Source organism: Ictidomys tridecemlineatus, chromosome 1 (assembly GCF_052094955.1).
Source record: "Ictidomys tridecemlineatus isolate mIctTri1 chromosome 1, mIctTri1.hap1, whole genome shotgun sequence".
Classification (NCBI taxonomy): domain Eukaryota; kingdom Metazoa; phylum Chordata; class Mammalia; order Rodentia; family Sciuridae; genus Ictidomys; species Ictidomys tridecemlineatus.
The window spans coordinates 168,715,905-168,740,647 of NC_135477.1; the positions used below are offsets into that span (position 1 = coordinate 168,715,905).

The 24,743-nt window shown below is 46.6% G+C and overlaps 1 protein-coding gene across 3 annotated transcripts in view; it reads left to right on the forward strand.

Annotated features, from left to right (window-relative positions):
• Cyfip2 (cytoplasmic FMR1 interacting protein 2) overlaps positions 1-24,743 on the forward strand; it is a 122,651-nt gene that overhangs the window by 25,608 nt on the left and 72,300 nt on the right. For all 3 annotated transcript variants that reach the window (XM_021726482.3, XM_005325446.4, XM_021726483.3), the window contains exons 4-13: positions 2,094-2,171; positions 3,770-3,871; positions 6,161-6,342; positions 8,382-8,478; positions 10,105-10,233; positions 13,093-13,197; positions 15,528-15,619; positions 17,583-17,700; positions 20,371-20,490; positions 21,006-21,131. In XM_021726482.3, coding sequence (XP_021582157.1) covers positions 2,094-2,171; positions 3,770-3,871; positions 6,161-6,342; positions 8,382-8,478; positions 10,105-10,233; positions 13,093-13,197; positions 15,528-15,619; positions 17,583-17,700; positions 20,371-20,490; positions 21,006-21,131 — 1,149 coding nt within the window. The remainder of the gene's footprint in view (positions 1-2,093; positions 2,172-3,769; positions 3,872-6,160; positions 6,343-8,381; positions 8,479-10,104; positions 10,234-13,092; positions 13,198-15,527; positions 15,620-17,582; positions 17,701-20,370; positions 20,491-21,005; positions 21,132-24,743) is intronic.

Genomic DNA, 24,743 nt, shown 5'->3' on the forward strand with positions numbered 1-24,743 from the left:
ATGACTGTAGGACACCCACGGGTTGATCTTGGTTCTTTCTGATCTCAAGGACAACATGTTACTGATGCTAAAAGCTCTCTACATTAAGCATTGAAACTGTGACTTGTCAAAGACATTTGCTGTTGAAAATAGAGCTGTAATAAGTAATAAACTCCAGGTTATATCTGATCTGATTCTAATGAGATAGGGAATATGTAAGATATGCAGACTTAAAATTAAATCAATAAAAGTACATTTTTTTGAATAGCTATACAGATATTCACAACAAGACATGGCTTTGTGTTATTCTTTATTGTGTTTGGGGGCATACTTTTCATAACCTAAAACCATTTAAAGTGTATAATTCAATGCTTTTTTTTTAAAAGCCTATTCACAATATTATACAACCACACCACCATCTAATTTCTGTTACCCAAAAGAATACCCCAGACCTCTTAGCAGTCACTTCCACTTCCTCTCTCCCTGTGAACCCTGGCAACCTCCAATGCACTTTCTGTCTCTATGGATTTGCATATTCTGACATTTCATCTAAGTGAGTTATACAATAAGTGGCTTTTTGTACCTGGCTTCTTTCCCTTAGTGAAATGTTTTTCAAAGTTTGTGTTGTAGCCTGTGTAAGTACTTCATTACTTTTTATAGGTGAATAATATCCCATGTAGGATATTTATAGGTGAATAATATCCCATTGTAGGATCCCACTTTTATTTGTCCATTCATCAGTTGGTGGACATTTGCGTTATTTCCATTTTTGTTGTTGTTGTTTTGTTTTGTTTTTGTTTTTTGTTGGTACTGAGGGTTTAACCACTGAGTTACCTCCCCAACCCTTTTTATTTTTCTTTTGAGACAGGTTCTTGCTACGTGGCTTAGGGTCTTGCTAAATTGCTGAGGTAGGCCTCAAACTTATGATCCTCCTACCTCAGCCTCCCGAGTAGCTGGGATTATAGGCATGTGCTACTTTACCTGGCTTTATTTCTATTTTTGAGTTATTATGAATAATGCTGCTGTGAACATTTATGTCACCCATAAATCCTGAATCCTCAGAAATTTCTGTGTGGACACAATTTCAGTTCTCCTGGGTATATATCTAGCGGTGAAACTGCTGGGTCAAATGGTGACTCAATTGTTAATATTTTGTGGCACCTTTTTTAGGAATTTAGACTGTTTTCCTAACTTCCTTTACAGATCACCTAGAGAGAGACATAGTGTCCTTGAATTCTCACAGAATTCTGTCACATCAGCACCACCACCATCATCATCACTTTAACAGATGACTAAGTGGGGAGTTTTAGTGATTTACTGTGCACTAAAGGGCTGAGGGTGATGAAGCTGGATGTTAGCCCAGATGTTCATACCTTGAGTTGAGGGCTCTTTCCACAGAGGCATAGTCCAGGGGATGAGTCATCTCTGATTTTTAGGCTCATTTCAAAGTTGTTGCTTATTTCTATCATGTGTATATTAATTATTCTCCTGCTTATAGTAATGTGGACTCTTATCAAAGTGTGAACTGACAGTACTGTTATGTTATTTTAGTATATTACGTATTATCTATTGTTATTGTAGTACTATTACCTTACTCTAGTAGATATATAAAGTAACATAGTATTCCAATCCAGAGAGAGCTTGTAATTCAGAGCTTGGTACATATGCCACCAATTTTTTTTTTTTTTACATTCAGGATATATTTATAATCACAATTGTTTTGGTTTGTGACCTATTTACATACAGTTTTGCTTGCTCATTTTCTTGCTAACTATATCTGGGACACCTTTTTCTGTGGGAACTGCAGTTCTGTCCTCCTTTCCAAGGTGGCCATCCATCTGTTTGAAAACTGTAGCCCTGTCATAGAGCCCTTGGGCTTCTGATGAGAATGATGTAGGTCGGTTTTTCTTACTCTTGTGCAAGTGAGTCATCTGAGCATTTTGTTGAGATGCAGCTTTTAGACAAGGGGGGGCCTGAGGGTCTGCATTGCTAGTGCGCCCCCTGCTGACGGTGCCGATGCTGCTGGTCCACAGACACCCCCGTGATAGTGAGGCTCTTGAGAAGCCCTGGGCTTGGATGTCACTTCTCACTGCCCCCTGGTTTTGCTCTTTCAGAATGAAATGCTGGAGGAGGGACATGAGTATGCCGTCATGCTGTACACCTGGCGCAGCTGTTCCCGGGCCATTCCCCAGGTGAGACGGCCCGCACCCTGTGTGTGTGTCTCAAACCCCTCTGCGGGGGTCTTATTCTTTCTCACTCTACTCACTGAGCTTTTCCAGGTGGGAGGGGCAAGTCAGGGCCTCTCATCCATGGAAGCAACCTGAAGTCACTGATGACCAGGGCCCATGCCCAGGGACTTAAAGGTTTGTGCAGTACACAGTATGCATAGTATCTTATTTCAAAAACTGTACATGCTAATTTTCTGACACCTAAACCATGGCAGAAGGATGTAAAGTAACATATAAGACCTCCTGGCCCCACCAGCCAAACCCACCTTTCTCCCTAAGATCATCACTGGGAACACTTTGCTGCATATTCTTCTGTATCGTCTCCCTGGTGCGAATATTATTTTGTACATTTTTATCATTTATAATAGTGTTGTTTCTTTTTTATATTATTCTGCCTTTTGCTTGTAAAAATTTCTTCATTACTGAACTTTTTTATGTCAAAACATGCACATATTTTTTTAACCATCATTGTCAGATAACTAATGAGTTCCATCATCACAAATCAACAAACCACAGGTGTATAATGTAAGCAATCTATTCTTCCCCTCCTAATCCTGGTCCTTGGGGAGAAGTGCTATTTGCAGTTTTTCAGCCTTACTGATTTCATCTGGCGGTCTTTTATATGAACACAAAGAGTTTTGTTTTGCTTAACAAAAACAGGATCAAATTATCCTGTTGTTCACCTGCTAGCTTATGGTGACAGTGCTGTTATGGCAATTTATGTAGTTCTATCTCGTCCCTTCTAAGAGTTCATCACTATATTATGTGATCACATCGTCAAATCCATTTGGTCATCCGTGGATGGGTATTTAGCACTTGCTACCTTTTTTTTTAAAATTTTTTTAGTTGTAGATGATGCATACCTGTATTTTACTTATTTATTTATTTTATGTGGTGCTGAGGATCAAACTCAGTGCCTTACATGTGCTAGGCAAGCACCCTACCACTGAGTCGCAATCCAGCCCTTGCTACCGTTTTGAGAATTTCTGACCATCTGTGAAGAGTGTCCTTGAACCGCCTCTCCTCAATCTTCAGATTCAGTTGACCTGCTGGTGGTTTTGACAAGAGTGTTGTAGAGTGTCTGCCATGTGATTCTGATGTGCACACTGGTTGAAAACCACTGGGCGGGGAAATGGGTTTTTAATGGCACATCTGATGTTGGCTGACATTGGCCTGGGGATGGCTAGGGGAGCAAGGGATAGAACATTGCTCTTTGCTTAGAATCTGACTGGGCCCCCCCTGGGACAGGGCTGGGGAAAGGCCAAAGTGGGAAGCTCCTGGTCATAGCACAGAACACCAAAAAAGGGAGGGGGGGTTCCTGTGTTGGGACCAGCTGGTTCCTAATGTGTAGCCAGTCTCTGGGGTGGGGGGTGGAGGGCCGCCTCTGCCTCCCACCAGACCAGTGAGACTGGAGCCACCTCAGCTTTTTCTTGCTTTGGAATCAGTTACTTCCCAACAGAGGCCCTTGTGAGAGTAAAGAGTATCCTTATTAATAAGACCACAGGTGTGGACCAGGACTGTGTGGACGAACCAGGGTGCTGAGTCCCCTCCTCTGCCCACAGGTGAAGTGCAATGAGCAGCCCAACCGAGTGGAGATCTATGAGAAGACCGTGGAGGTGCTGGAACCGGAGGTCACCAAACTCATGAAGTTCATGTACTTCCAGGTGAGCTGGCCTGGTGGTTCTGCATCAGGAGACCCGAGAAGACCACCTGTCTTCCAGACACCAGGCTCTGCACCTTGGTACCATGCTGTCTCTTCATCTAGCAGCTATTTTTAGAAAGCTACCTCCAAACCCCTGTGTGAGCAAAACAGATAGATGTCCCTAGCCCCATGTAAGTTACATCTGATGAGTCAGTGAGTGTGCTCTGGGCATGGGGAGAGACTGACTATAAAAAGTGATTTTCAGGGGATAATTAGTGCTGCGAGCAAACTAATAGTGAAAACAGTTCCGGGTTGTGGAGTATCTGCTGGTGCTCTTTAGGGACAGTCTCTTGGGACGTGTGTGTGGACTGAGCTCTGGGCAGTGAGAGAGAGGCTGCCTGCAGTGGTCAGGAGCAAGAGCACTCCCTGGAGAAGGTACTGTAAAGGCCAAAGTCCTCAGGTCTGATGTGTTTAAGGAGTAGAAGGAAGACAGGGAGACTGGAACTCAGTGAAGATGGGGGGGGGGCGGGAGAGGAAGGAGACTGTGGGGAGGCACTGTGGACCCTGAGATGTCGTCATTCAAGGCCATGGGAGGCCACTGGAGGGTTTGGGTGACTTGATCTGATCTGAGGTTTTGTGACAGCCTCTGGCTGCTGTATAGGGGTGGATGGCATGTTGGGGGGACAGGAAGAAGTTGGGAGCAGGAGCAGAGGGACAGCAGGGAGGCCAGTTGGGAGGCCTGTGAGCATGATGATGTCAAGAAGGAATGAGCCAGTGTAGTGGCACAGGCCTGTAATCCCGTAGCTCGGGAGGCTGAGGTAGGAGGATCATGTATTTAAAGCCAGTCTCAGTGACTTAGTGAGGCCCTAAGCAACTCAGTGAGGCTCTGTCTCTAATAAAATATTAAAAAGGGCTGGGGATGTGGCTCAGTGATCGAGAGCCCCTGGGTTCAATCCTTGGTACGGGAAAAAAAAAGGAAAGGAGGAGAGAGGGCCAGGGCTTCTCTGAGTGGGCAGGCTGGCTGGACAGGGGCCACAGGGAGGCACGTGAGTAGAGGGAGCAGGGTGTCACAGTTGCATCAAAAACAGCTGAGGGGGACAGGTTGGTAACTGGCGGCCAGGCTGGACTCCAGGGTGGGCATCATGACACACAGTGCACCCTCTTCTTGGTTCCCCATGGAGCTGAGTGTCATGGACGGATTCCCTGCCAGTCCCCTGCACAGTGGCAATGCCTGGGGGGTCAGTGTAGCACAAGGAGGTGAGGATAAATGAGGATAAATGAGGTCCATTGATAAAGAACAAGTAGAGCCCTGTTCCACAGCGGGTCCGAAGGCTGCGGCTGCTGTTAGCAGCACAGACCCGGCTTCCAGGAGCCGCGGGTCTCTTCGCGAAGGCAGACAGACCTGCAAGAGGAGAGCTTCCCAAAGACCCTGGGGTGCTAAGCTGAGGCCTCCCCAGAGGCATTCGCAGAAGGGAGGATCTGTAGTAACTTAGAACCCGGCTGGCCAGCACCACAGTCACTGGCCACGTGTGACTACTGATGTTAATTAAAATTACGTACAATTAAGAATGCAGCTCCTCAGTCACAGAGCGCATCTCAAGGGCTCCATGGCCACTCGTGGGGAGCAGCTGTTGATTGCACGGGGCTGATGGGGAACATTCCTGTGGTGGTGGAAAGCTACCGGGTGTGGTCTTTGGGGAGAGGGTGGCTGACCGCGGGGTCCCAGGCCCACGGCTCACATTGGAGCTGTCATTTTTTTCCCCACTTCTCCTCTCCCTTGCTTCCATTTCTTCTCCTCCTCCTCTTTCTCTCCTGCTCACTGCCCCCAGATCGCAGCAGCAGCCTCTTTTTCTCTTGTTGAACTGTTTTTTTTTCTGTTTTTGTTTTTTCCTGACACCAGCTTTACTGGGATATGCCTGGAATGGTACCTGGCACACAGTAGATGCTCAATAAAGAGTTATTGATCATCATGAGCCCCTTTCTCTGGATGGTTCTCACACACTCTTGGCCTCTTTCTCCCTGACACTGTCCCAGGTGTTGGGGGACACAAAATGAATAAGACATATTGATGCTTCTAAATGAAAGTGTGTTGGATGAATTCATTGGTTCGACTCACTCAGGGCCAGATCCAGGTTGCCTCTAAAATCAGATTTGGATTGAAATACTTCTCTGAGAAAGTCCACCCTACAGCTCTGCTCTTTTCTCGATGGCCTGGGGAGACCCCAGGGGAACCTTGACCAGAAAGCAGAGGGAGCCACTGTCCCCACCCCTGGGGCCGCCACCCCCCTTACGCCTGCCCCTCTGCCTCCAGCGCAAGGCCATCGAGCGGTTCTGCAGCGAGGTGAAGCGTCTGTGCCACGCCGAGCGCAGGAAGGACTTTGTGTCCGAGGCCTACCTGCTGACCCTGGGCAAGTTCATCAACATGTTCGCCGTCTTGGACGAGCTGAAGAACATGAAGTGCAGTGTGAAGAACGACCACTCTGCCTACAAGAGGTCAGCACCCTCTCCCACGGGGCCCTCTTCCCGGGCAGCAGCTGGGTAGCTGGAGGGAGAGGCCAGTGCCCTGCTCACCACTCCTTCACTGGTACCCAACTAGCCAATCCCCAAGACAGAGCAGGGCTGGGCCTGTGTCCACCTGGCTGTGGAGCTGAGTCTGTGGAGAGTCTGACCTTGGCAGGGTCTTATAGCTCAAGATGGAGTCAGAGCCTCATTTCCCCATCCATGAAGCCGTAACCATTTTGCTGCCCCGTGCTTGATGGAACCAGGAAGGTGATTTTAAACTGGTTACTGCGTTAACTTTGTGTAGCTGTGACAAAATACCCAACATAAACAACTGAAAAGAGGAAAGGCATATTTTGGCTGATGGTTTCAGAATTTTCAGTCCATGGTCACCTGATTCCATGGTTTCTGAGCCCGTGGTGAGGCAGAACATCATGGCGGGATGTACGTGATGGAGCCAAGTTGCTCACCCCATGGTGGCCAGGAAGCTGGTGGGGGCAGGAAAGAAGGGGTCAGGGACAAGATTACCCTTCCACGGCAAGCCCTCAGTGACATACTTCTTCCAAGTAGGGCCTGTTACATTACCTAGTTTCTACCCCTTCTCAATAGCCATCAATGGATTAATCCACTGGTGAGATCAGAGCCCTCATGATTTGATCACTTCCCCAAAGGAGCACCTCTGTGCATTGCTGTACCGGAGACCAAGCCTTCAACATGGGAGCCTCTGAGGGACATTCCAGATCAAGACTCTAGTAGTTACATTAGTCATTTTTCTGCAAGACTCAGGAAGCCATTCAAACTGCTTATGCAGAAGACAGAAATGAGTTGGCTTATGGAACCCAGACATCCAGGCATGCCGGCATCCAGTGCCCGGGTGGCGATGTTAGCCTGGTCTCCCCACCTCTGCTGCCCTTCCCTCTCTAACAGCCTCCTGCTCAGGCCGGTTGTGCATTATGGTGGTCTCTGGCAGCAGCTTCCCACCAGCCAGACAGCAACCCCAACTTTCAGGGAAATGCTTTTGCAAAGGTCTCAGGGGAGATGGATGTCCTTCAAGCCTGGATCATGTGCTAATCCCTCCATTAGTCACTGGTGAGGTGGACTGTTCTGATCAGACACTGCTCACTCTTAGATTTGGGGGGTCCAAATCAGCTTAGAAGAAAGGACCACATCTAAAATTGTGTGTGTGTGGGGTGGGGAGGTTGTTTCTCTTTATAAATCAGGACACAGTCACCCAGGAGGAGACAAGAGCAGTTAAAAGCAAGAGACTCCCAGCATGTTGCATGAGGTTCAGATGAATCCCAGAGTGTCTGGCCACCTCTGGTGGAAGGACTTTCCATGTCACTGTTGGGGAGGGAGGAGGGACCCTCCCCCCACATTGTCCTTGGGCTCAGAGTGCCTGGAGTGAGCAGACTGGTTCTCACAAGTCGATTCTTCTGTGTACACCATGAAACTCGGGGTGCCCAGCAGGCAGAGCCCATGTCTCAGCTGACCCAGAAATGTCAGCTTCACAAAGATTCCATAGATAGCTCATGGCATAACATCCTCCCCCACACTCTCGCCAATTAGAGCACACTGCTGCCATCTCCGCCACAACCGACATCCTGCATGTCCGGAGCGAGGCAGGGGTACTCTGCTTCCACAGATCCCTGTGTGCCTTACACCCATCCTGCTTTCATCTTATAATCCTGTAACATTAGCAGACTTGTTTTCCATGCAATGCTTTGCTTGAGAAACATCGAGGTTTTCCTTATAGTAAAACTGGACGCCTCCGAGGCTCACGGTGCAGCTCCGGGGCAGGTGCTCCTTTCACTCCCCCTAGGCCCTCCGCCTGCATCAGTGGAGGCTGGCTCCCCATAAACTTTCCAAGACTTCAGAGATTTTCAGAGCATCCCGGCCCTTGAATTTCAGATGCCCTGTCCTGACCTCGGGGGACAGTGTCACTCTGGGTAGGGTGGAAATGGGAGCCCACGTGACGTACCTCAGGCTCAGAGTGTGCCGATGCTCTTCTGTCTCACCTGCCATCTACCTTTCAGGGCGGCACAGTTCCTGAGGAAGATGGCGGACCCTCAGTCCATTCAGGAATCGCAGAACCTCTCCATGTTCCTGGCCAACCACAACAGGATCACCCAGGTGGGTCCTGCCTGGCATCTTGGGGAAACAGGGGCCTAGAGGCTGGGTGAACCTCAAGCCCAAGCACATGAGCTCAGTCCAACTTCTGTCTCCACTGCCCATCACAAGAGTGAAAAATCACTGCAGCCTTCAGCCTCCCTCCCAACCATAGTTGGCCCTTCCACCCCCTCCAGGCCTTGTCCTCTGAAAGCCTTCAGCCAGGGTAGAGGACCAGAGAGCAGGACCACCACCCACTGCAACACTTTGGGCAAAGGCCAGGCCTCAAGTTCTCATCTATAAAATGGGTCTGTCACTTTGAATATATTATGAGGATTTATCTCACTGGACTATTGTGAAAAATGAGATGCTGTACAAAAAGCCCTCGGCATGCTCTGTGGGTGGGCTTCGTGATCAAAAGACCTGACAACAACTTAGAGCAGGAAAAGTTTATTTGGGGCTTACAGTTTTAGTACTTTAGTGCTGGTTGGCTGACTCCATGGCTCTGGGTGTGAGGGGAGGCAGAACATCAAGATGGAAGGATGAGGTAGAGGAAGGTTGCTCAGCTCTTGGCATCCAGGAAGCAGAGTGACAGAGTGAGGAGTCAGGGACAAGCTATAGTCCAGGCCACATCCTACCTGCCTGTATTTACCACCCAGTAGTCCTTTCAGATTATTAGCCCATCAAAGGAATTAACCAATCATTTCACCTCTGAACACATGAGCTTTTGGGGGGGTGTCTTGTAAACAAACCACAATACACCCAAAGCCAGGAAAGAAGGAAGAGGTCCAGAGCTCTGGTCCCTGCTTTGCAGGGCATGACCACTCAGCTGTCACTCTCCCATTATAGCTAGCATGGCCTGACTCGTCCCACCCTCTGTCAGGTCAGCCTCAACAGGTGCTGGCAAGAATGTTGGCAGGACCCAGGCCAGTGCTGAGGGGTGTTGCATCTCCCCAGGGGTTTTAGGCTCAGCTCCTTGGGCAGAGACCCATAGTTGGCAGGATTCTTCCTGCTCTGTTCACTGCCCAGTGTCTGAGGCCCCAGGAGACTGAGCCCCCTGCTGCCTGTACAGAGCTCCAGCAGTGCCCTTCTTGGGTGTCCCACAAGGACCGTTTGCTCTTTTGGAAGAAGCACAGGGATGGGAACTTCAGATCCTTTGGTCTAGGAGATGTTTCTGAACTGCTGTGACCTGCCAGGAGGAGACATCTACTGGCCCAAGTGCCCCCACCCCCACCCTGTGGGTCTTTCCCTGCCCCTGTCTGATGAAAACAGCACAGATAAGTCCATGCCTTCAGAGCTGAGCTGAAATTACTACAGGCCTCTTGTAAAGCTGAGCTGCTTTGGCTCTGCCTAAGAGAGTATGCTTCTTACATGCAATTGCTGGGGACTGAGATGGAGGCTCCAAGGCAAGCAAGCTCCCTGCGCAGGAGGCATGCAGGAGCTCTGGCTACCCAGCCTCTTGGGTGGCATTCACAAGGGCATTCAGGCATCAGACTGGCTGGTGTGAAGGCTCCTCTCCCCCAGGGCCATTCATGACTCCTGGGCCATCAGTAGAGCCACGTGCTCAGTCCCTGCTGCCCAAACTGTGTGGCAGGTGAGGAGGCAGGAGGGGGTGTCTTGTGCTTGTCCTGAGGGCGGGTGCTGTTTCAGTGTCTCCACCAGCAACTGGAAGTGATCCCTGGCTACGAGGAGCTGCTGGCGGACATCGTGAACATCTGTGTGGATTACTATGAGAACAAGATGTACCTGACCCCCAGTGAGAAGCACATGCTCCTCAAGGTAAACCCCACCACATACTGCAGCCAGGGATTGCCCTCCCACCTCCTCCTTATCTAAAAGCATTTTTAAAGAACAATATTTCTATTTCTTAAACAGTGATACAGATCTCACTGCACATGTGGTCTCTTCCTTTGCTTTAATATCTCCTATGCACCTTTAAGGTGTCATTAAGGACATTTATGCAATATGATTTTTAATGGCTGCCCACTATTCCATTCTATGGGGATGTTGTTGTTAAACATGTTCCCTGGGGTGAGATTTTTGTTTGCTAAACTTCATTAAAACCCTCATAGCACAGCTTTTTTGTTTTTTGTTTTTTGCTTTTTTTTGGTTCCAGGACTAAACTCAGAGGCACTCAACCACTGAGTCACACCCTCAGCCCAATTTTGTATTTTATTAAGAGACAGCTCTCTCTGAATTGCTTAGCACCTTGCTGTTGCTGAGTCTAGCTTTGAACTCTCGATCCTCCTGCCTCAGCCTCCTGAGCCACTGGGATTTTAGACTTACACCACCCCACCCAGTGTAGCACAGCTTTTATGCACCTCTTTTGGTCAAGCTTAACATGAAAGAGAAATTGCTGAATCAGAGGGAAAACAGAATCTTAGGGCTTTTGCTTTAATTTGTCACATGGTCATAATTATCTCAACAGTTTACAAATTTTATCTTAAAATTATTAATGGGGAAAATCTAGGATATCCAAAGAAGCATTCAAAAATTTCAACCTGTCACCATCTTTACCCTGGAGATAACATCTTCAGAATTGTGATGCATATTCTTCTAATTTTTTTCTATGCTTGTATATTTAAAAAATATGCAATATACATAAGCATGCTGAATTTTTCTCAGATGTACTTAAATGTGTTTGGAATATTTTGCAGCAGTTGACTAAAATAACATAGATGAGCCTTCGTGGCTTTAACCACAATATATCATTGTCTGCTAAGATTATTTCTAATTCCTCTCCAATAGTTATAGCACTGACAGGAACAACTTTCTCCAAATATTCACATGCAACATAGAGCACCCCCCTTTTGATTCTTTCTTCCCTCAAACCTCATCTTCCAAAGTGTTTCTTTGTCTTCTCTCTCTCTCTCTCTCTCTCTCTCTCTCTCTCTCTCTCTCTCTCTCTCTCTCTCTTGCTCTCTCGCTCTCTCATATGCCACTCTTGGCATTTTAAGAACCCCTGACCTGGGTTAGTGTTCCTGTCCTTACATTTCTGGCACCTCAATTGAGTTTGTAGGGTATATTTCATTGCTTTGTCAAAATACCTGATGTAAAGTACAAAGAAAAAAGATTTAGTTAGCTCACAGTTTGGGGGACCGGAAGTCCAAGCAGCATGGTATAGGCTCTGGTAAAGTTCCTCCCTGACTGTATCATATCATGGCAGGAAACTATATGTATCTCTGTGTGGTCTCTCTCCCCTGCTTGTCAGGTCACCAGGATTCAATCATGGGACCTCCATCATAATAAGCTAATCTAATTTAATCACTTTCCAAAGAACCCACCTCTGAACCATCATGGGGTTAAGGTTTTCATCCTCTTAATACCCATACCATGTAACTTTGGGGATTAGAATCCTGCATGAGATCTAGGGGGAACAAGCCACCTTCAAACCATAGCACAAGGCAGTATGTCTGTATGACTTGTTCACTCCAGCTTCCTCTTGGCCGCCAGAAACCCAGAGAGGTTATTCAAAGTTCAGACCCTTTCCCAGCCCAGCTCCATGCTTGGGCGGTACCCAGCTCCATGCTTGGGCGGTACCCAGCTCTGCCGATGCTTGCTCACTCCATGAGCTAGGTTATGAAACTCCAGTCCACCAAGCAGTGTTAGATACTACCTTCAAATTCTTCAGCACTATTTTTTCCCTCTCAATGCTCTTTATTTCCCCCACATCCTAACTTCCCAGCCCACTTCTCTCTGAATTCTCCACCATCTTCAGTCTGGCTTCCAACACTGTTGAGCTATTTCAGGGCTCTGCAGTTTGTGTTAATGAAATCAAATGCCACCAGAGGGCGCCATGCATCCTTAACCGGAAAAGTCCTGCGCTCACCCTGCAGCACAGGTAGGACCCAAGAGGGAAGCCATCCAACCTGAGTAGTCTTCCAGTCGACTCTCTTTGGTGTTGGATGAGAAATAGAGGCACAGCGAGAAGTGACTGTCCCACAGCTTCCGTCTAGTCGCACCCCTTCAGCAGCACATTCCACATAGGAGGAAAACAAACAAGCTTTGGGGGTTGAAATGAGAATGTTGACCTACTTATGAAGCTTTCCTGGCAGAGATTTGCTTTACAAATAAAGTCACCTGGGTCTCTATAGGAACTGTTACATTGTTATTTCTTTGGGGGGAAAAGGTGGATATTTTTACATTCACCGTTTGCCAGTGTTATGTGCCTGAGAGGTGCTGCACCCCATATAGGCCTCAGGCTCCGTACTCTCAAGGACCTAAATGTGCCCATTTTTGTCGACAGACCCTGGTTGAGATCCTGTGACTGCAGCTCATTTTTGTGACTTTGACAAGCTGTCCAACCTCTCTTTGTCTCTGATTCCCCAGCCATAGAACAAAGCTGTTGCTTAGAACCTGACTCACAAGATTGTTGTCAGAACTAAGAATTATGGTCAACAGCCGTATTTGTTAAAGCCCTAAGCACAGTCTGTGGCTTACAAAGTGGCTGCCATAATATCCTAAATTTGTCATTGAAATTAGTCCCATGTTTCCTGTCTATATTTGAAAATATGAGGGTTTTTTTTTTCATAATGAATGTGTGTCTCTACGTGTATGTGTACAAATTAAACCTTTTTTTTTTTTTAATAATTCCAATGCATGTGAATAGTTTTTGCACTCTGCCCTTTTTCGTTCTAGGTTATGGGCTTTGGCCTCTACCTGATGGATGGAAATGTCAGTAATATTTACAAACTGGATGCCAAGAAGAGAATCAACCTTAGCAAAATTGATAAGTTCTTTAAGGTCAGCCACTGGAGCTGGGGCAGGGCAGGGGGCCAGGGTTACACCAGCATCAAGAGGACTGGGGAAAGGAATGAAATTTGCCAGAAAATAGGGGAAGCTGTTAATTGAGCAATTACTCTGAAGACCCCCAACAGCAGGATAATAGGGTGACAGCTTCCAGCTGCCCCTGGTGGAGGAGTTGGCACTAGAGAAGGTTGTCCCGGGAAACCATGCATGGTTCTCAAACTCAGCTCCACTGGGATTCGACTGGGGGAATGTAGTTCTTTTTGCGTTTTCCTTTAACCCTTTCCAGAAGTCATCTAAAGAAAGAGGTGTCTCCTTTCATTTTCAGAGTAAACCAAAGCTCAAGGAAGTAGGAGGGCTAAAGACTAGATTTTAAGTGGATTCCCATTTGCAAAAGCACAGCCTCTCCCTGGGCCCACTGGAAGCCCCTTGGCCTCCCTCCTGTCAGGCGAATTGCCTCACTGGCCTCCATTAGGCACTCAGTTGGGGTTCTAGTGCTTCCGAGAGTTGATCTTTAAAATCTTTAAAAACAAAAACTTGCAGTCAAGTCAAGCCTTTGAGTTTTTTTGTTTTGTTTTGTTTTGTTTTTGCAAAGGGACTTCCATGCTTTGGAAATGAATCAGTTTTTTCTAATGGTGGGTCTTGCAGGCATGAAGCTGGTCTCGGCCCAGACATGGGAATGCCCAGTTTCATATAACTGGTGAGATCTCATGAAGGTGTGGCATGGAGAGCACCAGGTGGGGTCAAGGGGAGCAAGAGGAGTCTTGTTTTGCTGCTTGAATGGGCTTTTTTTTCAAGCTTGAAACTTTTACTTTTCTCCAGAGCAGCCCTAGATGAAAACAGGGCTCGTCTTGGGAGACCCTTGCAAAATCTGCCTTGAGTCAGTGTGCATAAGCGAGCGGTGAAGGGAGAGGACACCCTCTCCACAGACAGGCCTGGGGTTAAAGTCTGGCGCTGCTGCTTCATAGCTGAATGGCTGTGGGAAAGTCACTGAATCTCCCTGGAACCACGTCTTCCTATCTGAGAACTATGAATGCTCAGGGTAACTCCTCGGAGGGTTTCCCCCAAGATTCACTGGGGTTGCGTAGATGAGTCCGAGCCCTGGGTCCTAATCCTGGCTCTCTGACTTTATGGGACATCACTTAGCCTGCCTGTCTGTCAGTTTCTTTGTCGGTGACATGAACATGATTACAGTACTGACTCCACATGGTTTTTATTTCTTTCCTTTTCCTTTTTGATACTAGAGATTGAACCCAGGGGAACTTAACCACGGAGCCCCATCCCCAGCCCTTTTTTGTATTTTATTTAGAGAAAGGATCTCACCAAGTTGCTTAGGGCCTCACTAAGTTGCTGAGGCTGATAAGAAGAATGAAATCATGGCATTTGCTGGTGATGGATGGAGCTGGAGAGCATCATGCTAAGTGCAATGAGCCAGTCCCCCCCGAACCTAGAGATGAATGTTCTCTCAGATTTGTGGACGCTAACCCAGCAAGGGAGATTGGGGAGGGAATAATAGAAATAGATTGGACTAGACAAAGGGTAACGAAAAGAAGAGGGGAGGGGAATAGAAAAGACAGTAGAATTCATTGGTCACGACTTTCCTAGCTGCGTATACACAACCAAGGTAACTCCACATCACATACTACCACAAGAGTGGGAACCTAATAAAATAAATTATACTCTATGTAAGTGTATTCTGCCAAAATATATTCTACTATCATGTGTAACTAAAAATAAAAAATGAATAAATAAATAAAAATAGCAGCAGAACAACAACAATAACAAAAAGTTCTTGAGGCTGGCCTTGAACTTGCCGTCCTCCAGCCTCAGCCTCCCAGGCTGCTGGGATTACAGATGTGACAGGTGTGTACTACCATGCCCGACTTCACACAGTGTTGGTATGGATTGAGATAATGCTTCTAAAGTATTTGGCCCCATGTCTACAGCATGGGAGGTAGAGAGTAGACGCCAGTCTCCCTTCCGTTTGCTCTGGCCTTTGGCTGGAAGTCGCTTACCTTCTGGAGCAGTAGGAAGAGAATGGACCCTCCACTGCAAGGCTAGCCATCTGGTCCTCAGCCTTTATCCATTGTACTGGCTGTGTGACTTTAGACAGGTCCCTTTGCCTCTCTGGGCTCGGTTGCCTAGAACACAGAATTGGTTGGAGACAGGGGAGGACCAGTATGCCAGCTGAGGCTCCTTTGGGTTCTGGGTTCACACAATAGCATCATCAGAAGCAGAAACAAGGGGCCAGCCCCCAGGCGCACACGGAGGCCCTCTGCCCCCCCTGCCTCCGGCCATCTCACGCGCTGTGTTTGCTTCCTTTGCAGCAGCTGCAGGTGGTGCCCCTGTTCGGCGACATGCAGATAGAGCTGGCCAGATACATTAAGACCAGTGCTCACTATGAAGAGAACAAGTCCAAGTGAGTGCCTGCCGTAATGTCTCTAGGCTCCTGCGAGGACGCCCGGCCCGGGCAGGGGGCCGAGGGGCCACTTCAGTCCCTCCTCCCTCCCCAGAGCCCTGGGCAGATGGACCCTCAGATCACTGGCGCCACCAGAGGGAGCAGCGGAGGGTGCTCGGAGCCCTTTTGTATCCGCCCTTTGCTGCCAGGTTCAAAAGGGCTCAGAGCACAACCATGTCCCTCATCCTGCTTAGTGGTAGCCCATGGCATCCCCTCAGAGGGACAGCAGGAGTCCTCCTTCTTCCCTGAGACGTGGGGAGGAGCAGCTGGCTCTCGTTGGCCAGCTGGAGAGAGAGGGTGACAGTCTTCACCTCCCCGATGCGACCATTCAGTAAGTACGTGGTGACGTGTGGCTGGAAAAGCTCCAGTGGGAAGTGAGCTGACGCCTCCCCTTGGGTCATTTTATCAACCACAATCCCAGGGAATGTGTGCTGAGGTCTGAGGGATCAGTGGCTCACAGGACTTGGGGGACATCTGGCTCCAGTCTCCGCCGTCTGCTTTGAAATCAGATGCCGTGGTGGGGGTTGCTTCTGAGTGCATTTCACCCAGGGCGGAGTGGACATGGCCTTTCCAAGTGGAAGGGAGCTGGCCATCCTGTGGTCACGGGTGAGAGTTCAGTGCCTTCAAGGACAGCTGTGAAGTGGCCTTGCCCTCTACCCACCAGGCTCTGTAGCTGAGCTCCCAGGGATTGCCAGTCCCATGCCTCCATCCTCTGGGGCTGCCTGCGTGGGAGGAGCACGGGGTCAGGGATAAGGGGCTTATTTTCTGCCCTTTGCCTGCCTGGCTCCTGGACCACCTGACGCTGATTGGGAGGAGGCTGTTGTATGACCAGGGCAGGAAGTCAGAGGTTTGAGTGATGGTTTCTTTATCCCTCCAAGTAGCTCAAAATAAAGAATGGCAAAGTATAAGCATGAGGAAGGCCATCACTGTTCTGAGCACCCCCAGGAGAATCCCTTCAGGGCTCCTTTTAATATTTCAACTTCTCTCTGAAACCTTCTGAGCTCATGCTCAGTCTGTCTGCTGGGTTACCAGCACTAGACAGGGGAAGACAGGAAGGGGAGTGAGGACTTTCACTCGTTCATTTTCTCTCCAATGCAGGATGGTTTTCTTTTTCTTTCTTTTTTTTTTTTTGGTACTGGGGATCAAACCCAGCAGCGCTTTACCACTGAGCCGCAATCCGGGCCCTTTTTGATATTTTATTTAGAGACAGGGTCTCACTGAGTTGCTTAGCACCTTGCTAGGTTACTGAGGCTGGCTTTGAACTGTGATCCTCCTGCCTCAGCCTCCCCATGCAGTACGGTTTTCCTAATCACATCTGTCAGAAAGGGTAGAGAGGAAGAAGGGAGGACAGGGAAGGAGGAAAGAGACGGGCAGGAGGAGGAGGAGGCCAGCCCTGTGTCCTTGGAGTTCTGGACTCTCACTGTGGGTGTGACCATGTTGCCGGGCCACTCTGGAAAGGAGGCACAAGCCCATCTGGGTTTCCCCAGTCCAGCTCCAAGCCCTCCAGAGCCAGCTCCTAGCACAGGGCTGGTGCTCTTAGAGTCAGGGGACAGTTTGGGGGCATTGCCCGCCTTGCTTTTTCTTTCTTGGATTCCAACCCTTGTACCCCTAGAGAGGCTGTGATTCCCCAGCCATGGAACTGGTAAGTATTATGGACCTGATATATGGAAAGGCCTGTGGTTGAGCCTCCTTGGAGTAGGATGGTCACAAGAAAGAGGAGGAGGAGGAGGAGGAGGAGGACTGTTCCTCGAAGCCTGCGGTCTCCACAGCACCACACTTGGCAGGCTCAGGACACCACTTTCTGGTTCACCCAGGGAGCCAGCCGTGTTGGCTGAGGACCAGGAACAACTAGGGAGTGGAAGGAGCATGTCCCACGCAGGAGCCAGGGGCTGGCCCGGCTCTGACCCTGTGGTTTTCTACCCAGGTGGACATGCACACAGAGCAGCATCAGCCCCCAGTACAACATCTGCGAGCAGATGGTTCAGATCCGGGATGACCACATCCGCTTCATCTCGGAGCTCGCTCGCTACAGCAACAGTGAGGTGAGCTCTGGTCGCCGGGATGGAGGCATGTGAGCCAGGCGGGAGAGGAGCAGCTAGGAAAGAGCAGGAACACCTGGGATCCTGGAGAGTGGCAGGGACTAACATCTGGGGCAGGAGGGCAGAGCTGCCCAGAGTGTGGACAGTTAGAGCCAGACAGAACCAGGGTTAATTCTGCCCTTTGCAAGTTGTTCAAATCTCTGAGCTTCCCTTTCCTCTCTGCATGATGGGGGTAACATCAAAGCCTGGGAAGAGTGTGCAGGAGGGAGTAATGGACAGAGGATGGTTGGATGGTAGGAGTAAGTTCCAGTGTTCTGTGGCACGGTGGGATGACTATGGTTGACAACAGTTATTTCAGAGCAGCTAGTAGAGAGAATTTTTGAGGTTCCCAGCAAGAAGACATGATCAATGACTGGTGAGACAGATAATGCCAATTAACCTGATCTGATCATTAGACAAATACATGTGTTGAAAAGTCACACTGTGCCCTATGAATATATCTAGATACTAGATATCAATCAAAAATTTAAAATTTATTAGAAAGGGGGAGTAGCAATAGTATCTATCCCAAAAGATTCACTGAAAACATGAGATGATGTGGCATCTGGGATGTGTGCTGTGCCTAGCAAAGAGGAGGAGCCCAGTGATTATGAATTGCCATCCTCCTCCTGGCCCCGCACATAGGACCCAGGTTGTCCCTACCCTCAAGCCCAAGAAAAGGAGTTCTGAGCACTTGTGTACCTAACACTATCCAATATTTTAGAAGCTACATACTAAGGAATGATCATTGTTTTTTTTTTTTTTTAAATGCAGTTAGGGACAAAAAAGGGCTATAAAAAAATCTCCTGTAATCCTAATAGTGATATTTCATTGAATTTTCATGGAAATATGATCAGCATAACAAAATCAGGGGAAAAAAAAGGTGAGCAGGAGAAGAGAAAGCAATCCTGTAAGATCCTACCATGTCAGAACTAACCGTGATTAATATTTGGGTGCTGTGTTCTTCTGGGTCTCTCCCGGTGGACAGCCTCCTGATAAGCCATTGGATAAACAGGCCCCATGAGCTCCACCATCCTGGAAGACTGGGCTGGTCCATGTTTGCTCTCTGGTTCCACCGTGTGGCCAGCAGCCCTAAGGATTGTTTTTTCCAAAACCCAAACTCGGGAATATGTCTTTGGTCTGACATTTAGTCTGACAAATGCAGGCAGTGTGGTCATTCCACCAATGGCCCAGTGGGCAAGGGTGAACTTTCTTACTAAATGTGCCAATCAACTGAAGTAAGCCACAAAAAAAATCATGTATCCAAGGGCTAGACTCCTTTATTTCTAGTCAGGTTTTAGTGGACTAAGGATGTACCTGATCCAAAGCATATTTTTTAAAATTACAATGTCCCAAAGAATCCATAGGGGATTTATTCTAGGACCTCAGCTGATATCAATATCCAACAGCACTGAAGTCCCTTTTATAAAATAATGTAGTCTTTGAATATAACCTACGTGCATCCTCCTATGTACTTTAAATGATCTGTAGATTACTTGTAATACCCAAGTCAATGTAAATGCTATGTAAATAATTGCTACACAGTATTATTTAGGTAATAACAACCAGAAAAAGTAAGTACATATATTGTAAAGATGCATTCTTTCTGAATATTTTTCCATCTACTATTGTGTAAACCCATTGGATGCAGAGCCCTGGGTTCAGAGGACCAAGCATGCATGATCTCTTCCTGTTTGTGTCAAACCAGTTCTCATTATTTGCAGTAGTCATATCCTTTAAAGTGGCCATGAACCCTGAATTAGCAAATAGTGAACAATTGATCCAAGGAGAAATATACAGTTGGGTCCCTATGAGCTTCTGGGCACAGGGTTTTCATCTACTGATGAAGTTTTAGACGTGTTTCTGCTTAAAGATCCATTGTGTGTTATACAGTGTTGATTCACTGACATTGTCTGAGGGCCAAAGCACTGTAACTTATGCCTGAACAAGGTTTACCTAACACTTGGAGTTTTTCCATAAGGCATCTTATACATTCGTGCAGGTAGAAACATGTACAGCACATCAGTCCTATGCCTAGGGACTTTTTCATTTGTTAATTCACCAACAAAGCACAAAAATATGGGTAGCATGGCACTAAGTAGACTGAAAAGGAACACCTGTTTCCAGTGGGAGAGCTGAACAGGGACAGAGTCGTCTTGTCCACCCTCAACTGGGAATTTGTACATCTCCGCACATGACTGAGACATCACTGCAAAGTTTTTGATTTGAGGGCTACAGATAGATTTAATTGAGTGACTTGTGCTGAGCATTTTATATGCAATAGAAGAGAAGATTAGAAGGAGTCCCATATATTAAGAGTCAGATTGTGGTGTGGAAGTTAGTGTTGCTTGCTTACATATATATATTTAAGATCTCTGTGCAAGGATATATGCTTGAGCCACTGTAGTCTGCCCTTCCTACGTGGAATGTGCCTCTGTGCCCCTGGGTGGTGGCAGGTGGGGCTCTGGCATTGTGCCTCCTGAATTGGGACCCCAGCCATCTAGCAAGGCACCTGAGTCTAGTTCACCTGTCAAGGGAGCATAATTACTTCCCTGTGAGTTCTTGGGGGGAATCAGTAAGAGGTGTACAAAAGTGCCAGGCATGTGACAGTGAGTGACTGTGGATGTCCTCTAGGTGGTGACAGGTTCCGGGCTGGACAGCCAGAAGTCAGATGAGGAGTACCGGGAGCTGTTCGACCTGGCCCTGCGGGGCCTTCAGCTGTTATCCAAGTGGAGTGCCCATGTCATGGAAGTGGTAGGTGTCCTGGGGCACAGGGTCTCACACTGACCTCCATTCACCTAGAAGCTGTCTGTCCTGCCTCTCCCCTTTGCTAATGACTTTATGGAGATATAATTTACATAGCATACCACTTTCCTGCTCAGAGTGTGATTTCATTGTTTTTGGTTTGTTTGTTGTTTACTACATTCACAGAGTTGTCTAACAACTCCAGTGTCAAATTGAGAACATCTCCATCACTTTAAAAAGAAATCCAATACATGATCACCCCTTCCCATCCCTCCAGCCCCAAGCCAACTCCTCTCTGTCCCTGTAGGTCTCCCTATTCGAATGTTTCCTACAAATAAACTCATACAGCACGTAGGCTTTTGTATCTAGCTTCTTTGATTCCACACATTTCCAAGGTTTATCTCTGAAGCACGAATCAGCACCCCTCTTTGTGGCTGAAGAGTATGCCAGGATCCCTATATGACACAGTTATTACCCATTCACCAGTTGATGGACATTGATTGGGATTGTCCCTCTCTCTTCAGTACTCCTGGAAGCTCGTTCACCCCACAGACAAGTTCTGCAACAAGGACTGCCCGGGCACCGCGGAGGAGTACGAGAGAGCCACGCGCTACAACTACACGAGCGAGGAGAAGTTCGCCTTCGTGGAGGTAGGTGCGCCACCGGTGCTCCTCTCCACCCGACCTGTGGCTGCGCTCTGAGCACGCCCCAGCCTGGCCTCGAATTTGCAATCCTCCTGTCTCAGCCTACCTGGGATTATAGACATGCCTCACCATGCTCATCTTGAGCTAAATATTGATCCTGTCCCATCCTGGGGTTATTGTTGGGGATCAAACAATAATTGTCAAATAAGATAATGGCTGTAGATGAATTCAGACATGCCCCCCATGCTCCCAGGTCCTCGCGGAATACGTGCTCCTCCCTGGCCCCGGCTAGTGTCCAAATTAATCCCTGTCCAAAGCTGTTATTCAGAAACGATTAGAAACTCATTCAGTTCTCAAAAGTTCAGAGGAAAATGTTCACTCCTAGAAAAAATGGGGGAAGGCTAAAAGAGATATGAAAAATGCCCATAAGGCTGAGTGGGTGGATAGTGTAAGATGTCAGAGTATGAGATGTGGCATTGACCGATCAGGAGAGTGAAGATTTAAAACACCACTGATGCCCCTTGCAGGTGGGAGTGGGAGGCAGACATTCTCTGATATTTTGGTGGCCTGTCTGCATGTAATGAGCTTTTACAAGGGCAACCTGGTTATATGTATTCACATTTTTAATGTTTACACCCTTTAGTTGTTCTTCTGGGAGTGTGTCCCAGGAAATAAGCCAAATGTACAGAGATGTATGTGTAGTTATTTATCATAGCATTATTTATGGGGAAGAGAACTTGCCTAGCATCCACAAGGTCCTGAGGAATGAGGGAACCAAAAGAACAGCACTTAAAATGACCTCATTTATACTAAATACAGTTTTGCATATTTGTTCAAAACTGAAAGACAAACTTATATTTGCAAAGCCATTAATAGTAGTAATTTCTGCAGGGGACACTCTTACTTCCCTTTTGGTGACCTTTTTAATGGTTGTTGTTTGTTTGCTTGCGCAAAGATTATTGGGAGGAAAATTTATTCACATTTGGTTGTGACAGCTACTTTCTTGGGAGCATCTGAAGCCTATGAGAGTCTGGTCTAGAAGTCAATCCTGGACCTTAGCCCTGAGCCCTGTTGTCACTTCATCTCTCTGAGCCTCAGCTTGTAAAATCAAACTAATATCCTTTTTTTTTTTTTTTTTTTGGAATTGGGATTTAAAACAGGGATGCTTAACCGCTGAGCAATATCCACAGCCATTTTAATTTTTATTTTGAGACAGGGTCTCGCTAAGTTGCTGAGCCTGGCCTCGAACTTGCAATCCTCCTGTCTCAGCCTACCTGGGATTATAGACATGCCTCACCATGCTCATCTTGAGCTAATAATATTGATCCTGTCCCATCCTGGGGTTATTATTGGGGATCAAACAATAATTGTCAAATAAGATAATGGCTGTAGATGAATTCTGAAAGTAAAAGATCATGAAAATGTGAGGAGTTATAGCTACTCTTTGGCAGATCTCCAAGCTACACTCACTGGTATAATTTCAGACAGGAGAAATTTTGGAATCACCCTTGACATTGTCCTGAGTGACTCCCTGATATCTCACTTTCCCATCATTAATAGTCAACCTGCAAGAAAGTTTCCCAGTGATCACCACAGGAAGAGAAGGTCATCCCTCAAACCTGTTTAAAATAAGACAGTCAGAGGGTCCACACAACTTTGTAATACTGTTCATGGATCTCTTTCTGAAATAAAAGGAATGTGTATGGGCTGTAGGAAATTTAGAAAATGCTCCTTCAACTCCACCACCCTTGCCCTCAACTTTCCGCATCCTGGAAATGTCATATGAATAAAACCACCAGTAACATTTTGCTGTATTTCCTTCTAGTCCTTAATTTGCTATGTACTGAGCAGTTTTATCCTATGTATTAGTAGATCATATTAAATATTTTTAAAAGAAAAAGAGTTCTATATGACATTTAACATAAAACAAAAGGAGCCACACCACCTACTCCACCCCAAATCCCCAAATAGGAAATGACCTTCAACTTGTTAAGCTATTTCTGCTTGTATTTATCTCCACAGATCTGAGTAGTAGGCCCATGAGACTACTTCTTGTTTTTTGAATTGATAATATTTTTTTTCTGTTGACATCCTCACTGGGCCATCAGCATTTAGATCTGTCACACCCATTTCCCCATCTTCCGTAGAGGTGATTTCATACTTTTTAGTAAAATCTATAGTTCACCTAATATTATTATAACCAAATAACTATTGATTATTAGTGAGTCACATCATCTAATATGAATACATTTTTTTTGCCCAGGTTTTTTTTTAGAGGTAATAATGCCTTACATTTTATTTTGTTTATGAACCTACCAAAAAGGAAAACCAAAACTTAACCAGCAAAATGTAAAACTCCTTGCAAAAAATCAATCACAAATTATTTTATGAATTTGATTGCTCCCCACTGACTTTTGGGGCCATTCCTTCTGAAGCCCTTTTCTTTCCACTTTCTAATAGTTTGTCCCTAGACCTCCTGCCTGGCCACTGACCTGAGACTCTCCTCATTATCTTGGGTCTCTCTCTCTCTCCCCCTTTCCCTCCCTCCCTCCCCCCTCCCCCCGTGTTGGCTCTCAGTTCTGCCTCTTTCTTCATATTGATAGAGTGTATCCTCCAATAGCTTTCTAAAAACAGTTTATGGGGAATTAAGTTTTGAGAACATTAATGTTTGAAAATGTTGCTATTCTAGCCTCACCTGTAGTTGGCTGGATTTAGAGAATTCTAAATTATAAGTAATTGTTTCCCTCAATTTTTGAAAGTATTATTTCATTGTCACATAACCTTCAGGTTGCTAGTGAAAAATTGAACTCTGTTCTGTTCCCTGATTGCCTGTTTTCTTTCCTCTTTGCAAAATATTTTTTTTTCTTGGTACCAGAGATTGAACTCAGGGGAACTTGATCACTGAGTCACATCCCCAGCCCTATTTTATATTTTATTTAGAGACAGGGTCTCACTGAATTGCTTAGCACCTCACTTTTACTAAGACTGGCTTTGAACGCATGATCCTCCTGCCTCAGCTTCCTGAGCCACTGGGATTACAGGCATGCGCCACTGCACCTGGCCCCTTTGTAGAACTTTTAAATGACACCATTCTTGAGATATAATTTACCCATTTAAGTGCACAATTTAAAAAAATTAAAAAATAAATAAAGTGCACAATTCAGTCACTTTTAATTAATCTGTTCTCAGAGTTGTACAACTATTACCACTGTTCAATTTTAGAATATTTTTGTCACTTCCTAAAGAACCCTGTACCTGTTAGCTGTCACTTTCCATTCCCCTCTCCCCTGACAAACATATCCTAATCTACTTTCTGTATAGATTATAGATTTTCCTTCTGGAGACTTGATATACGTGGATTCTTTTGTGACTGGTTTCTCAGACCTAGCTTTCTATTTTCAGAGTTTGTGGATGCTGTAGCCTGTATCAGTACTTCATCCCTTTGTAGTTGAATAATACTGCACTGTATTGTCGGGCCACATTTATTTATAGGTTCATCAATAAGTAAGCATTTGGGTTGTTTCAGCTTTTTTGTTATTATGAATCATACTGATATGAACATTCATGGACAAGTTTTTTCATGAACATATGTTTTCATTTCCCTTGGGAACATACATA